This window comes from Sebastes fasciatus, chromosome 7, assembly GCF_043250625.1.
Source record: "Sebastes fasciatus isolate fSebFas1 chromosome 7, fSebFas1.pri, whole genome shotgun sequence".
In the NCBI taxonomy this organism is placed as follows: domain Eukaryota; kingdom Metazoa; phylum Chordata; class Actinopteri; order Perciformes; family Sebastidae; genus Sebastes; species Sebastes fasciatus.
Window position 1 is genome coordinate 12,293,904 of NC_133801.1, and position 16,579 is coordinate 12,310,482.

Consider the following 16,579-nt stretch of genomic DNA (forward strand, 5'->3'; position numbering starts at 1 on the left):
CTCTCTCTCTCTCTGTCTCCGTGTCTGGGACAGTTTTAGACCGCTAAAAACTGTGTTTTGACATAATCTGAAACGTTTTCTGCCACAACAAAGCTCCGTACATAATGCAGAGAGGGAGTCTGCAGAGGATTTAGTGTCTCCTCAGGTTGAGGTGGCTTAGCCTTTTGTCTGGCTTATCAGCATTGTTTGCAGGGCAATCAGAAGCATGTAGTCAGATGTGTACACACACACACACACACACACACAGTCAGACATAAACACATACGGACAGGGAACACAAGGTCTTCCAAATATGCGTGACGGTCACAAACGCCAACAGTCACCAGAGAAGACAGAAAGTGCTAACAGGCGTTCACTCAAGGTGATCTTTCAGTATTGAGCTGCAGCTCTGAGCAGGACAGATTTTTCTCTAGGGAACTTGACAGCCTCCCTCGTCTGGGTTTGGATTAGCAGTGTTTACACCTGGATGTCAAACACACTCACACTAACCAATGTTTCCTAATGTGGAAATGTCTTTCTCCTCCCTGCAGGTACATGGGTGACATTTGGGGGACAGATAACAGACGAGGTATGAAACATTTCTCCTTTATCTTGCATGTTTATTTAATCTTAATGGACTTTTACTTATTGATTGATTGATTGATTTTTGTTGTACTGTATATGCGGTAGTGATGAGTATTGAATATGTTGTGTATATAAACATGTGTACCTGATGTTATGTTGCCCAGAAAACACTGTGGTAGGTGTTTGATTGATATTGAACACTAAATTTAAACACACAAGAAAATTCGTAACATATAACACACAGGATATCCATTCAACACATAAGACAAACTGCCTCTGTGGTCTCTTAAAGAGCCGGTTTGGGTGTTTTGAAGTTGGGTTGTATGAGCTACCTATCCATAGTCAGTGTATTAACTACAGTAGATGACGGTCGGGACAACTCCAGTTTGGAGAAGCAGACAGGAGTTACCGCGTGGAACCAAAGCAATGTACTGCTGTGGACGATTCCGGCACCAAAACGTATTTTAGACACCTGAAAGAAAGGCTCAACTAAAGAAATCAGTATCACTTTATGCATACGCTATATTTAGAATATTTTCACCAAGTTACCTTGCCGTCAGACAGCCCTTTCCAACGGTTAGCTGAAGCCGTTGTATCCATCTATGCTCTCGCCAAAGCCACCAGACTCCATTGAAAAAAACCTGTAATTTTACCTCACAGAACACGGTAGTTGCTGGTCATCCGCTGCCTTGATCGGTTAGTTTGTTTGGGTCATTGTGTGACTTCGGTGAATCCAAACTTATCAAAGTCACACAATAACACAAACAAACTAACGGATCAGAGCAGTGGTAGACCAGGTTTTTTCAATGGAGTCTGGTTGCTTTGGCGAGAGCATAGATAACGGCTTCAGTTCCCCGTCAGAAACATAGACTGTATAGCTGTCTGATAATATTCTATATACAGTATGGCATATACTTAAATTGATATTATTTATTTTAGGTGAGTATTTCTTTTAGGTAGCTAAAATACGTTTTGCTGCCGGCCCCGTCCACAGCAGTACAGTGCTTGTGTCGGTACTCTTGTCTGCTTCTCCAAACTGGAGTTGTGCCGGCCGTCATCTACTGTAGTTAATACCCTGAATATGGATAAGTACCTCATACAACCCCACTTCAAAACACCCAAACTATCCCTTTAAATTGACTTTGTAAAAACGTTATCTCTTGTAAACATCTAGTTTCTGGCCCATGGTCTCTTTACCATTTGCGTTCATGTCCTTTGATTTGGACTACATATAAAATTGTCTTGCTTGTTGATGGCGTTTAAGTAAGACACTGTTTTCCTTGATGTGAACACAGTGATACAACTCCAACACTTCAGACGGACAAAAGTTCACGTTCACGTTCAAACACTGATGAGCAAGTGACAACCTGGAAATGGCACTACAGAAACCTCACACCAATGACCATTTATGCCAAATTGTTTTTGCAAAATTCAAATTCAGCACTGAGTAAGCTTTTGAAAATGGAGCCTGCTGGCCAAAAAAAAGTTGGCTGAACATTTGAGGAGCAGTTGTCCAACCATGGCCAGTCAGATTTTCGTGCCACTTTAGTAATTTGTATGCAAGCTGTACAATTTTTTGTTTGACTCAACCTGTAAAAAAATCAATGATTCAAAAAATGTGTTTAGTGTTTCAGCCACATTTCCCAGTCGTCCGTCTCACGGTCCTATTTAAATGAATGTATACACAGCTGTTGTCACAGTTAACCTTGATCAGACCATTGGCTGGCTAACAGGTTCAATTAGCCTACAGCTAACCCTCCCGACTGGAGGACATGGACTGACTCACATGTTATGATACATAGGACAGAAAAAGGGCACACCGAGGGTCGACACGTCATGTGTACGTGTCCGTACTTTACACTCATGTTGATGAACTCTAACATGCTCTGATGTTGCTGCTGGGGTTTTGGCCTCGGTCATCACACACACAGATACACGCACATATGCACACACTTAGAGTGACACTTAGGGGGAAGAGAACAAAGCTCACCTCAGGGGACACAGTAAGCTTACGTAACAGTATTATTTGTCTAACCTTAAGGCTTAGATGCATCAACTCACATGGTACGCTCAAAGCTTAGCAACCCTCTTCTCTCCATTATTGTGAATGTCCCCAGTTCAATGTCACTGGTTTCACTCAGACACAGTCCACCAGGCTTTGTTGTGAACAGCTGAGATTCCTACGGGAAAAGCTCTTAGGCTCAGATAACATTTTTATGTTTGTTCTGAAGATAATGTTGAGACACAACAGTGCATCATTGCCATTGAAAATAACCAAAACAAGAAGCCAGTGCTGCAGACAGAGGGTGTCGGTGGATTCGGTGAAAAGCTCAACAGCTCTGTTGTGTTAAAATGTCCATCGCTGTCCTGAATCCTCTCTGTTCAATGTCATTGTTGGCAAAAGCACCTGCCTAAATATACTACATGTCCTCATTAAGAAAGACACAACAACTCTGGCACACAAACACAGTTTCTACATTAAATTTGTGTCAGTGCTGCACAAATACACACACATTTACACAAACACACATGCAAAAACTGAACAAAAGTCTCATCTTTTACCTTAGTTAACTTGTATCATTTCTAATAGGGAATTTTTATGCATCTGCGCCGGCGACAGCCATGGCCAGAGGTGTTAATGTTTTTGGGTTGTCCATACGTCCGTCTGGTCTATTCTCTTTTTTTTAATATCTGAATTTCTTCAACTTTGCCACAAGCGTCCTCTTGGACTCGAGGATGAACTGATTCGATTTTGGTGGGCAAAGATGAAGGTCACTGTGATCTTAGGTCCATTCCATGCTCGTGATATCTCAGGAACGCTTGCAGCGAATTTCTCCAAATTCGGAACAAACGTCCTCTTGGACTCGAGGATGAACTGATTCGATTTTGGTGGTCAAAGATCAAGGTCACTGTGACCTCACAAAACACGTTTTTGGCCATAACTCAAGAATTCACATACTAATTATAACAATTTCACACATACCTGTATGTCTAAAAGGATAAAAACATGAAGTGAGGACATTGTGGACAGACATGGATTTAAACTGCAGCTTGACTTGTTGGCGGAGGCATACAACCACGTGGCGGCAAGTGCAGTGACTTTTTGAAGTGTTGACATCACCCACCGTGAGGTTGCCAGACAACCACAGATTTCGGGAATCTATCTATCTATCTATCTATCTATCTATCTATCTATCTATCTATCTATCTATCGTTGGGTGTGTTCAGAAGTACAACAGACTCAAAACTTTCAAACTTAAAAGGCCAGGGCATAATTCATTGTGTGGAGTTGGTCTTAAAGGGATTTTTTCTAACCAACTATATCATATTTGTTCAGTTTTACATTTATCTATCTATCTATCTATCGATTGCGGTTTTGGTTCGGTTTGTTTTGCACATAAGGAATCACAATCCAATGTGTTTGAACTCCAAAATATATGAATAGATAGACTGATTGATAGTAATGAAGTATATTTCTGTATTATATGAACCTGTAACACTGATTTTATACATTAAATAAAGCAGGCCACTTAATGGTCAAGTAGGATTACGTTATCAAATAATTCGCAGGCCTGTATTTAATAGTGGTGCAACGGTTCAACAAGCCCACGGTTTGGTTTGTATGTCATTGAATGATTCGGTTTTGCATCCCTAATATATGTATATATATATATATATATATATATATATATATATATATGCCTTTGACAAAGCCATTAGTAACTTTTTATAAACCCCCATAATAAAGTATGTCTCATCAAAGTGCTGCTAAGTTTGTTTCCCTGCATCCTTGTCTGGGCAGCAACACATTCCCAGACAGACAGCTCACTCAAGAGTGATGGTGGGCTGAAAGTTGAAATTGCTTACTCACTCAAAAAGGCCAAAAGTGGATCCATAAAGTGAATTTGAAGAAAGTGTGTCTTGTCGATTTTTTAACTTTGATGTGTGGAGTGTGGAGGGGAGGAGGCAGCGCAGCCATGAAATCATCTCAAGGCTGTGTGGGTAGTATGTGGGAGGCTACTGCAGCCTTCATTCTCGGGTTGTGTTAGAGAGAAAACAGTTTGTTTTTTTCCATCACGTCTGCTCTATGTATGGAAAATCAAATTCTCCTTCACCTTTTGTGCCCCGGAATAAAACAAAGACAGGAGCCTGAAGCGTAGCCACCCATGTATTTCTGCAACTTAGCCGTGACTCAGTGTTTTTCTGAAGGTGAAGGTAGGAGTGCAGTGCATCTGTTTGTGTTTTACAGACAGATTGTGTCTGCAGCAGTTTGTCTTCCCTTTTTACAAATATTACCACACCATTTGAAGACCATTAGTCACATTCAGTTCAAAATAAGTCCTAAATCTGTGTAAGCAGCGATGCTTCATCATCTACACAAACTTCCCGACCTTGTGAATGTCACTACAAAACGCTCCATGACAGTGATAGACCTTTTAGTATCTTACGAGACTCACTGTGAATGAGCAATCAGCAAAGGCCAAACAGTCACCCTTTAAAAGCTGACTCGTCTCGGCTCTCTGTCTCTGACTATCTGCTCGTCTGTGTCTCTTCATCTGTCTTCATATAGCTGTCTTCAGCATGTTCCTCACCTCACCTAACCTCACCTGCACAAAGTTAATCACTCACTGTGTTCCTTAAATTCTCGCTACTTTTCATTTAACTCATCCATCCTGCACTTGCTCACTCTTTCCATCCACATCCAACTTGTTCTTTATCGTCCATCTATTTTCTTACCTCTGCAGAAAATCTCTCAGCCCACCCTTCCTTCACTTTATTGAAAATCACCCTCCAGTAGCCCCAACAGAGATTTTTTTTTCCTATATGTGCACTCAGCAGAGACTTTAGAGAAAGAACATGCTGTTCATTTTCTTTGTCATCCCTCTTTTATGAGTCTTTCTTTCCTTAACTGCCCCCTACTTTCTTTAACCTCTCCATTATCCAGCTCTTTCTGTTCATTCTGCTCTGTTTGCTTTAATGGCAGGCCGGGGCTCAGAGGTTGAATGAGTCCCCTCATTTACTTTCCTACCTCACCATTCAACCTTCTCTGAAAGCAGTGGATTTGCATCTGATAATGATGCAGTTCTTAAATATGAATGAATTCTGACATATACTGGAGATAGTAGTACTGGTTATACTAAGCTGGAAAACATTCAAATATCTTCTTTTTTTCACAGACCCCACATGGGAGTAGACAATTTTTATTGACTTATTTTTTTTTAATCATTTTATTATAATTTCTTCTGTCTTTGTTTTATTTCTTTTACCACATAATTTCCTCTGCTTTTGTTTCGTTACACCTAAATTCTTATACAGTACATAGTTTTTCTGCCTTGTATATGGGGCAGCTAAGCTGAAATATTCATAACAATTCTGCCTTTTGCGATAAAAGTAACATATTTGGCACAAACTTAGGTTTATATGTTATGAAAAGATATAGATATAAGGGCGATGCAAATTTGGCTCCTGAGAGCCATGGCAGCCATTTTTCCAAATCACTGCTAAATAGGCGCTTAATATTCCTAATTGTTGCAGAAAACTGATTTTATTACTCTTTAAGATTTCCAAGGTGTGTTCAAGCTGATTAGATCAGATGTCAGAAGATCACAGACATACTTTTTTCCCCTCTTTATTTTTTAAGGTTGCTTTTAAAAGCCTTTAACCTGAGAAAAACGCGAAAACCAAATAAAAGTAGCATGGTCACCCCCTTGCCTTCATGGTATAATGACAAACAATACACCTTTAGAACTGCAAGATCTTCAGCTTTCCATCGGTGCAGCAAAAAAAACATGTTTGTGTTCTTCTGACATCTGATCTATTCAGCTTGAACACACCTTGGAAATCATCAAGAGTGATAAAAATCAGTTTTCTGCAACAATTAGGAATATTTAGCATCTATTTGGTGGCCAATTTAAAAAAAAAAAAGGGTCTAAATTTGCAGCACCTCGATATCTAAATCTTTTCATAACCTACATCTTTGCCAGATTTGTTGCTTTTAGCGCAAGTGGACAATTGTTATGAATATTTCAGCTTAGCTGCCCCATATACAAGGCAGAAAAACTATGTAAATAAAGTTGATTTATCACACATAGGCTTGGATTGTTGCTGGTTGCAGAGAGGTTGAGACAGATTCTCAGAGGAGAGATTATCTAATTCTTCTAGAAACAAACACCTCCGCTGTCTGCCACCACTTAAACAGCAACACACACACGCTGCATGCACCACGTGCACAAATACACCCTTCTGTCCTATCACGTTCACAAAGTCAACTCAAGCGCGCACATAGCTCCACAGGGAGATGATGGCAAATTCACTTAAAGTCCCCATGTAATAAAACTCACCACAGGGAAATTGGATCTCGGTCTGATGATTTATGGTCACTATGTCTGCAAAAATATGCAGGAGTGTCTGCACATACGCCACACACACACATATATATACAGTATATATGAAGCATGAGCACTTGTTAACTAAAGAGGAATGAGTTGACTCTACTGTACATCATGGAGTTGAATGATTATTCACAGATAATTACTCTCGCTCAATAAAGTCTGTACTTCAACAGACTTCCCGTACAAGCTCTGTTTGAGTTCAGGCAGCGTACTCTCACACAGGACATACAGTACTGTGCTCCCTGCAGCAGATACACTATCTAACACATCCTTTCCATAGGGCACTGCTGCTAAGCCTTTGAAACTTAAAACCTAATGTAGGTTTTTCTAAAAAACTTTTAAACTAATCGTTGTTGATCTAAAATGAAGACAAATTCAGCAACTGCATGGCTTAAGTGTTGCCTGAAATGTTTTCAGAAACACATTTCGGTGAACTATCTTCGTCAGATAATAGAGAAAAAAGTTTCCAAACGAGCCCCCATGTTGGTTCCAGTTTGAAAACTGGGAGCAGCAGCCCATGAGTGAAAGCGTTAGTCTAATCAGGTGCCTAGTGCCCAGTGGCAGCCCATCAAGCATCCAATGCTGGGAAGTGACGCAGCCCCTCGCGTCCAAAAATGCCCCCGTGGACACATAACGTAACACTACATGCCCACCAGATTTGGCGCTGCTCAAGTCAACTGGCCACCTGATTGGTCCCTGGTTTTGCTCGCCGTTTCAAACAGGCAACAGCATGGCAGCCTGCTCATAAACTTTCTGTTATTTCGTCTAAACAACCACCAAAGTCTGCTTCAGAAAACATTTGAGTCGAGAAATAGGCTATGCCACTGCTGAATCTCGTTTCATTTTAGAACTAGATTGCCTAGTGTGACAGCTTGGGTCGTACTGGACGGGCTCATTTGCCTAAAGTTGAGATTTTTCCATTTAATGCAAATACAGGCCCTCTTCAACTCGCTGCAACACTTCCATCATGCACTGGGTGACTGTTTCTCCTGTTTTCCATAGGAAATAAATGGAAAGCGTTGAGACGCCATTCGTCACCAGATCTGGTATAAATGCGCTGTATGCTCGAGCAGAACCACTGGTTTATGGCGTGTTATAGTGTTAAGTGTTGACAGTTCGGCCACATTCGAAGTCGAGTGAGAAGTTGGCCATCATAGAGAGAAGAGAGGTGCAATATTGTTTAAATGCACTCAGTTGTTCACATGAAAAGGGACAGAAATAGTTGTGTAAAGAATGAAAAAAAAGAGCGCTAGAGAGAGAAGTTGAAACCTTGGTTTACTTTCTCACCTCTGCAGCTCACCAATCACAGCGAGAAATGGGTGTAAATATTGTATTGTCGGTTTAGGCCCCCTAATCCAACGACGGAAAGGTGTGTGGGGAGGGAGTTTCAGAAGCTATTTGACCGTTCTGCCGAAACACACGAGAAATTTAAATTAAAATAAGTTATTATAGTCACTCCCAAATCCCCGTTTTGCTGACTTTGGTGTACCCTCGTAGGGAGTGAGGAGGTCAGAGAAGTGAAATATCAACTCTGTACATATTCTGCATTAACATAATAATCCATTTCTCGTGAGCTGGCTGACTGAAATAATTCTACAGTATATACTGAATAGCACAGTGCATTGCATTGGTGTGTTAAGTGTTCATGTTCTACTGAAGGTTTCTGCTTTCCTGGGTGCTCAGCCTAAAATATATAGCAGCTGTTTAATCCCTGCTTTAAAATCATTCTCATAATTTTGTTTGATAAATTTCTTGATGAATGACACAGTGGTTGTATTTCTGGATGTGAATTATTATTGTTGTTTGGCCTGGGACTCGGTTTTCTGTCCCTTTATTTGCCTCTTGTGGCTGTTTTAAAGTTTGCAACGCTATGTTGGTGTGGTTTGTCGTATTGAAAGTAGTCACCGTCTTGATTGTCTTGTCTTTGGCAAGTGTCTAAAAGAGAGATTTTCAGCACACTGACCTTTCTGTATCCTCTCTTTGTGTCTGTCCTCACCTCTTGCCAGGTTGCAGAGCAGCTAATGACGATTGCCTATGAGAGTGGAGTCAACCTGTTCGACACAGCTGAGGTCTACGCAGGCGGCAGGTGGGTGTTGAACGAGCCTCTCCGTTGAGCTCATAACAACCATATTCATGTTTTGGTGTGATCAGGTGCAGACGTCTGGCCTTCACTGTGGCTCCAGGAAGTGTTTTCATCATTCATGTTTAGCCGGAAGGTTTCATACACGCAGAGTCTAATTTGTTCCACTCGTTTAGTGAACCGATAAATAACCAGCAGGTCTGGAGTGTCATGAAATTTGCAATTATTATAAAGTTTCCACACTAGACATGCCCTATATTTGAGACTGGATGGGTAAATTCACTTGGACCAAAAGGAAATCCCTGCTGTTAATGTGAGGCTGGAATCATAATTATTAATAATTGCTATTTTTTTGCTCTTTGCTTGAAGTAATCTCAGCGTGTGCCTTTGGATATTGTTATTATTCATGCAGAATCTAAGGATAATCTTTAGGATTATAGGAGTGTTTTTTGATTTTTGTGTTGGAACAAAGTGCGTTACAGCTCTGAAAAGGCTTACGCTGTGAACTAATTAGCAGGATCAGATATTTATTATTTATCTAAACAGTGTGATGTCTGAGTCTGATGCAAACATGAGGAAAATCCTGCAAAACACCTTTCCAGTCTGCGCTATAGCTTTATTAGGGCAAGTGAGACGATTTTCTTTAATGTCTCAGCAGTCGACAAGTTTAAATGTGGGAAAAGTCACAGTGACAATACATTTAAAAATTGGGGAAATTTAATTCCAAATTGATCTTTCTACTGTTAAACCCTTCCCCACTATAAGGACCACTAAGGAGTGATTCCTTTAGCTGTATCGTAACACACCACACAATGCATAAATGCATAAAAAACAGCAATAATAGAACACAAATTTGAATGCACCATCTAAATGCCTATTCATGGACAAAGTGGTTCTCCATTGTTTTAATGAACAGGGGTGATGTTTAGTTTGTTGACAATGAATTGATATTGTGGAGCGAGTGTTTATGAATTCAAACTGCAATTTAATAACGCCACCTCATTTATATTGCCTTGCAGGGCCGAAATCATTCTAGGAAACATTATCAAGAAGAAATGCTGGAGGTAATGGAGACATAAATGTGTGTGATGGCTTCATCACCCTATTGTTGTGAGAGAGAAAGGTGGTGGAGGATGACGACTTCATGTGTGTGTGTGTGTGCGCACGCTGCAAGAGGCAGCAAAAGAAGTGTGTGTGTGTGTGTGTGAGGCATGTACACTATGAAAGAAAGACAAAGAGGATGGGGATGAGACGCATTTTTCATTTGGTGTGTACAAACGCATGTGTTAGTGTTGTAAGTGTGTGTAAGAGACAGAGATGTTTGATGTCGAACTTATAAATATGATAAATATGAAGTGATGCAGAGATCTGGACTATGATCTCTGCCTTGTCAGGGTTTTGTTTTGATTTCTTCAGATCAGACTACATTCCTTATTGTGTACACACACACACACGCACACACACACACACACACACACATTGCATCACAGTACAGCAGCATGAAACAGTTACTGTATAAAAGTCTGCCTGCAGGCATTTTCCATTTCCACAAATCTCAAATACTCCCTTTATAGAGTATTTTAATATTTTATATTCAAAGTGATGTTCTTCAATTGTCACATATACAGCATGTACTGATTCGTCACATGTGACTCATGTCGCTGTAGGAAACGTCCACATTCAATTAGCAACTCTGTGACTGTCATTTGATGAAATGTAACAAGTTTATCCTTTAATGCGACGACTACTGAAATCATGTTTGCCAGGTTACTTTTGTGATGCTGAAGAATATTTGGAGACGTTTAATGATTTAACAGAGCACCAGACGTGCAATGACAGGGTGTCACCAAAACCTCTTAAGCAATATAAAGGTGGCATATTCACACATATTAGTCCATCAGTTTGAGGAAAGGAGGGGAAAGGAGCATTAAACTGCTTTAGACTGGTCATGAATGTACCTCAGTGACAGTGAGAACAGCTGATTATGGTTTTAACTCAACAACTCAGCAGAGAGAGCAGCATCGGCACTGTCGGGGATAAACACATGCACGATGGGACCAGATGTGGTAGCAAGTACAATGCATTATGTATCTCATTCTGCTGAATCTTTCTGCACCTTTCTCAGGCGATCCAGTTTGGTCATTACAACTAAACTCTACTGGGGAGGAAAGTAAGTAAGAAACTCTATAAACTCTCATTTTCATGCCTGAAGGCAGATTGTAAACAGTTTTATTTATTTAGGAAGTCTCATTTTTATCAAGATCTGTGTTACAAGAGAGATGTGAGAACAAATCACATACATACATCACATAAAGACTATTCAGCCGTTAAGAAGCAGTCCTCACGCTAGGGCTGCCCCCTCTTAGTCAATTATTCGACTAATCAGTCGTTCTGGTCCTAGTCAACTAAGAGTTTATTAGTCGATTAGTCGTTTTTTATGCTTTTTTTCATGCTGAATGACTCACTTCTAAGAAACTTATGAGTACATCTCTGGTAAACACAAGATTTAAAGTGGTGCTTCTTTGTGGAGAAACTCAGTTTTACAGACCTGTTGATTAAATCAACTATATCAATTTGTCACACACTAATTAAAACATTCTCAAATATTGTTAAAAATATCAGTGAGTAAAACGTCAAAGTCCATCAGAAGGGAGGAGTGTTTCTAAAAAAAGTCACACAAAAAACAAATCAGGTGCTCAAATCTATTGATAATCAGTCATGAATATCCTACACAAACCGGTTATGTCCTCATATCTCTTGTTGCATTCAGCATCTGTAGCTCTATTTCAAAGAAAATAATAGTTTAGCCTCCCAACACTAAAGTTTTTCTCTGTAACAACCTGAACAACTTCATGTCACGTACAGTAACTAGCACAATAACCAACGGAACAACCAATTCCTCTGCTGAGTCTGGAGAAAGAGAGAGGTAGGGAATAAAGAAATGTGTTTTATAACACACACACACACTCACACACACTCCTTGGCGGAGACTGTCCATCTGGGCCTGGTGATAAAGATGAAGTTATTTCTGAGCACTCCTTCATCTCTGTGAGGAAGATTCATTCCTCCACCTCTCCCCTCCTCCAGAGTTTGGAAGTGTACGATATTGAACAGTTGAAAGCGCACTGACCCAATTACATAACACACCCTGATGCTCACATTCTCATGCCGTGCCCCACCCGGCCGGGGTCAAAAAGTGATTTTAAATGGCTTTCAGTCTGCTTGGAGAGCTAGATGACTGATGTTTAAGTACCAGAAAGTTCAGATAATATTGAAGTTAGCTTTCTACAACACAATTACATGATGCCAAAACACAAAATATTATATGCTGGTCAAAGCTACGATAGAAAATAAGTGTTTTATTATTAATATTTGCTGTCTTTTCCAACTATGTTTTTATGTATTTTGCTTGCTTACTCAGTTGTTTAATCATTCAGAATATTACTCATACTAATACATACATGTCATACGTGTACATCATATAGCATATGTACATTCTTTGTTTATTTCGTATATATACATATATGTTATGTATGCTCTTGGCTATTTCTGTGGATATTATCATGGATGATGAGGAAATTAGCATAATTATCTAATTACTTTGAGTCTGAATGCCGTTGGTTTATGTGTATAATGATCATGGGATCCCCGGGTAGCAGAGGGATGTTTTTGTTTGTTTGCTTGTTTTGTTTTTGTTGTTTTTTTCATATATATTTTTTCCTCTATGTATACTGCCTTGGTGATTCATTCACCCACTCATACCGTCTATTCAGTCATTTACATTGTTAGTTACATGATGTTACACTTTGCAAGGAGGAGGACACAAGAGCACAGAAATAACTCTTTTTTACAGCCTTTTTCTGTGGGATAAAATGTACACATAGAACATTTGTCCAAGACCCAAAAGTGAATTAATGACTGGAAAAGATTTACAGTGTAGCTTATCGTTGGTTTGTGTTTATCCCATCAGAGCAGAGACGGAGAGAGGACTGTCTAGGAAACACATTATTGAAGGTAAGACATGCAGACACACTGACACAAGATGAGCAAAACAACAACTTTAGACTTTTTCACTTACAACAAACCTTAAAGGAGACATACGCTCATTTCCAGGTTCATACTTGTATTTTAGGATTCTACTAGAACATGTTTACATGCTATAATGTTCAAAAAACATATTATTTTTCTCATACTGACTGTCTGAATGTACCTGTATACACCCTCTGTCTGAAACACTCTGTTTTCGCGCCTGTCTCTGTAAGTCCCCCTCCCAAAGAAGCCCAGTCTGCTCTGATTGGTCAGCGTTTTCCGGACTCACTGTGTGTGTCAACTACGCAGAGTTTAGCGGCACTTCTACCATTGACTGTATAGTTGTGACATCACAACCTTACGGATGTCCTGACGGCTCGCTTAAAAGCTCAGTTTCTGAATATAGACTATGTGCATTTCTGTGTGGATTGTGCATTTTGATGCTTTCACTGTATTTAGATAGCACCTAGACCTGCTTTATAATAAAACAAGACACTTTCTACAATAGGAGACCTTTAAAAAATATATATATTTTCCACTACACAGTGCTTTAATTAATTCAACCTCTGCATCTCTCTGTCTCTCAGGTCTAAAAGGCTCTCTACAAAGGATGCAGTTGGAGTATGTAGATGTCGTTTTTGCCAACCGCCCTGACAGCAATACTCCCATGGAGGGTGAGTCAGCCAATCAACATTTAACTTTATTCCTAAGTAATTAAATCAAGTGTCATTAACGATTTCAAGCAAGGGCTAGTGTTTGTGATAGTATTTGTTTCAGTGATTATGATTTGGGATATTTCCTTCGCTGTTTTGTAGCAGAATACTTACACAGTTTTTTATCAAGTTTTGAGTGACTTGAGTTGTGATGTCTCTTCAGAGTTTGCTCAGTTTAAGTGAGCAACACTTGTAGTAAATCTTTGAGATCCAGATAGACAGTTTGGATGCTGTAGATTTCTAGTGCGTGCATGTGTTGCCAATACAACGAATAATAAAATGAGAACATGCATAAAACAGCATTTTTCAGGATTGCTGTGGTTTTTGTTCGGGGATTGGGGAGAGAGGTTGATGATATGGTATTCACCGGCTAGAGGGCAGATGTGTACTTGTAAGAGAAATTAAATAGTCTGAAAATAACTAAATAATAAATCCACACGATGCCTTGGCCTGAAACACAATGTTTGAATTTTTCAGTGTCTGTACGGTGTCTTTAACAGAGAAGATATTCAGGATAATGTTATAATAACTGGTGATGTTGGAGCTGTTTTGTGTTCCTGTTGTATTGAACTAGATGTCGAAGTGTTCTTCAGTTTAGCTAAAGTGAGGCATGCAGTCCTAGACAGTATAATATGTTATCAAGAAGTTGTTTATTGACATTAGTAGTGCACTGGTTCCGCATTAGTCATCATAAATTAATTATTGCATTCTACAGGTAAAGCCCATTAATTGAAGGTTTTCTCCCGATGCCTTATTAATTAGTGCTCACAGCTAATCAGTAAGGAAGTTGTATGTTAATTAGGGTAACACTTCATTTTACAGGTCCGCAAATTATATGGTAATTATGTGATAATTAGCAAGTAACCTTTTTGAAATTTCTTTGGAATTACTGCCAAATTACCCCAATACTTACCTCAAAATGTATTTTTAAATTACTTTATTATAAATATGATTTAATAATTATATTATGCTATTTCCAAATAAGCAGTAATAAATAGCTGGTAATTGATTTAACACATTTCCAGGAAAAGAATATGAAGTTAATTGATATGCTTTATTTCCATGTCTGCTGGTAAATAGATAATAATTAGCAAATAACTTCTTTGAAATTTCTTAAAAAAAACTCCCAGAATCATCACATTAGCTACCAGGTTACATTTGTGTAGACAATAAGTCACACAATGGTGAGATTTGTGCCTGATCAGAAGTGTTTTCTATTAGTTTTGGTTTTCCACCTCTGATGAAGAGCAGCGCACAGCCGCTTCTTAAGCCTAAGGGCCCTATTTTAACCATTATATGCTATTTTAGCATATAATTATTAAATAATGTCTATAATAAAGTAATTTTCCGATGTATTTTGAGGTAAATATTGGGGTAATTTGGCAGTAATTCCAAAGAAATTTCAAATACGTTACTTGCTAATTATCACCTAATTACCATGAAATTTATGTTATCGCAGATTAGTTATTTGCTTTTGCTCTTGTTTTTCTCAGAATTCCTGCTCTCCTTCAGTGGGGCTTTTTAAATTACATGTAATTAAGCTTAACAAGACTTTCTAGATAACCTTAATTCATCAAAATAACTTTTACTTTGATATGACAGTTTGCATATGATTGCTATAGTGTGAAATAAGAGTTCATTCAACAACATTAAGGGATATCGCCGGGTATTATTTAGGCCTATAGGTCTGAAAAACTGTGATATTGTGGAAGCTCTGTTTCTATAGTTTAGTATAGCAGTGTAGGATATAATGCATTCACACAAAGACCTTGATTTACACTTTTCTCTTGCCTCTTTATAGATTTCTACTGTCCTGCAAACTGAGCTTACTTTTTCCCGCCATCTGCACTCACTCTTCATTTCCTACTTAATTCCTTCAACTGTTAGATCTATCGCTCTTCCTTCCTCAAACTTGTTTTGCTCTCCATCCTCTCCTCTCTCTGGTTATGTTGGCCCGGAAATTGAGGCAAGTAGCATTTAAATGTGCACAATCACAGCATGTTGCTGGAGCTGGATGTCGGGCGGGTGGGGAGAGAGATGGAGAGGAAGGCAGCAGTAACTAGAGATGGGATTGTTTACTTTTCTCAAAACTGTGTTATTTCCCTCGGCAGGATGGTATTTAGTAAGGCATCTGTGTTTCAGGTTGTTAATTATCATTTAACCAAACTGAAGGGAGAACAACAAGTCAAGTCTTCTTGATTACACCGTATATTCTTGTACAGATCTTCTTCTTCTTCTTTGTGATTCTGTTTCTAACCTTTTTCTTTCCTGTCATTATTTTCTTTGACCCTCTTATTCCTCATATTCTGTCGTTTTGCCAAGAGCCAGTTATGTAAAGTGAAATACAGGAGTCCTGCTGCCACATTCATGTATTGCAGTATAATTGGAGTGAGCATGGCGCGATGATGAATAACCTTAATGACAGTCCTAATCTGAGTTTATGTTGGCCCTGACTGCTGTTGGCTGGCTCAGTCAGCAGTGTGGGAGCTAATTGCGTCATTAAAAATGCAGCGGCTTGAGTGTGATCAGAGAGGCTTTAGTATGTGAGCTTGTTAGTTCGTCCCCAGAGTTGTTAGGGACGGGTGATGAGCCATCAGCAGGTAAGAGAGACTCGAGCAGGCGGGTGGCCTCTGAGGAGTTTTTCTTTCTACTTCATCAGTTTGTTGAAGTGTGTGTGCTCTCAGGGATGCCATTTATCTCTGATTTTGCATTTTAATTTTCCTCTGTTTTTTATGTCATTCCTAAACGCCGCTTTGTTTTCTCTGTTTCATTTTTCCTTTTTGTCTGTGTTTGTTTTCTGG

The 16,579-nt window shown here is 39.3% G+C and overlaps 1 protein-coding gene across 4 annotated transcripts in view; it reads left to right on the top strand.

Annotated features, from left to right (window-relative positions):
* The window catches only part of kcnab1a (potassium voltage-gated channel subfamily A regulatory beta subunit 1a), a 119,939-nt gene that overhangs the window by 94,680 nt on the left and 8,680 nt on the right, over positions 1 to 16,579 (top strand). For all 4 annotated transcript variants that reach the window (XM_074641606.1, XM_074641605.1, XM_074641609.1 and 1 more), the window contains exons 3-8: positions 531 to 568; positions 8,963 to 9,042; positions 10,056 to 10,100; positions 11,162 to 11,206; positions 13,007 to 13,050; positions 13,653 to 13,739. In XM_074641606.1, coding sequence (XP_074497707.1) covers positions 531 to 568; positions 8,963 to 9,042; positions 10,056 to 10,100; positions 11,162 to 11,206; positions 13,007 to 13,050; positions 13,653 to 13,739 — 339 coding nt within the window. The remainder of the gene's footprint in view (positions 1 to 530; positions 569 to 8,962; positions 9,043 to 10,055; positions 10,101 to 11,161; positions 11,207 to 13,006; positions 13,051 to 13,652; positions 13,740 to 16,579) is intronic.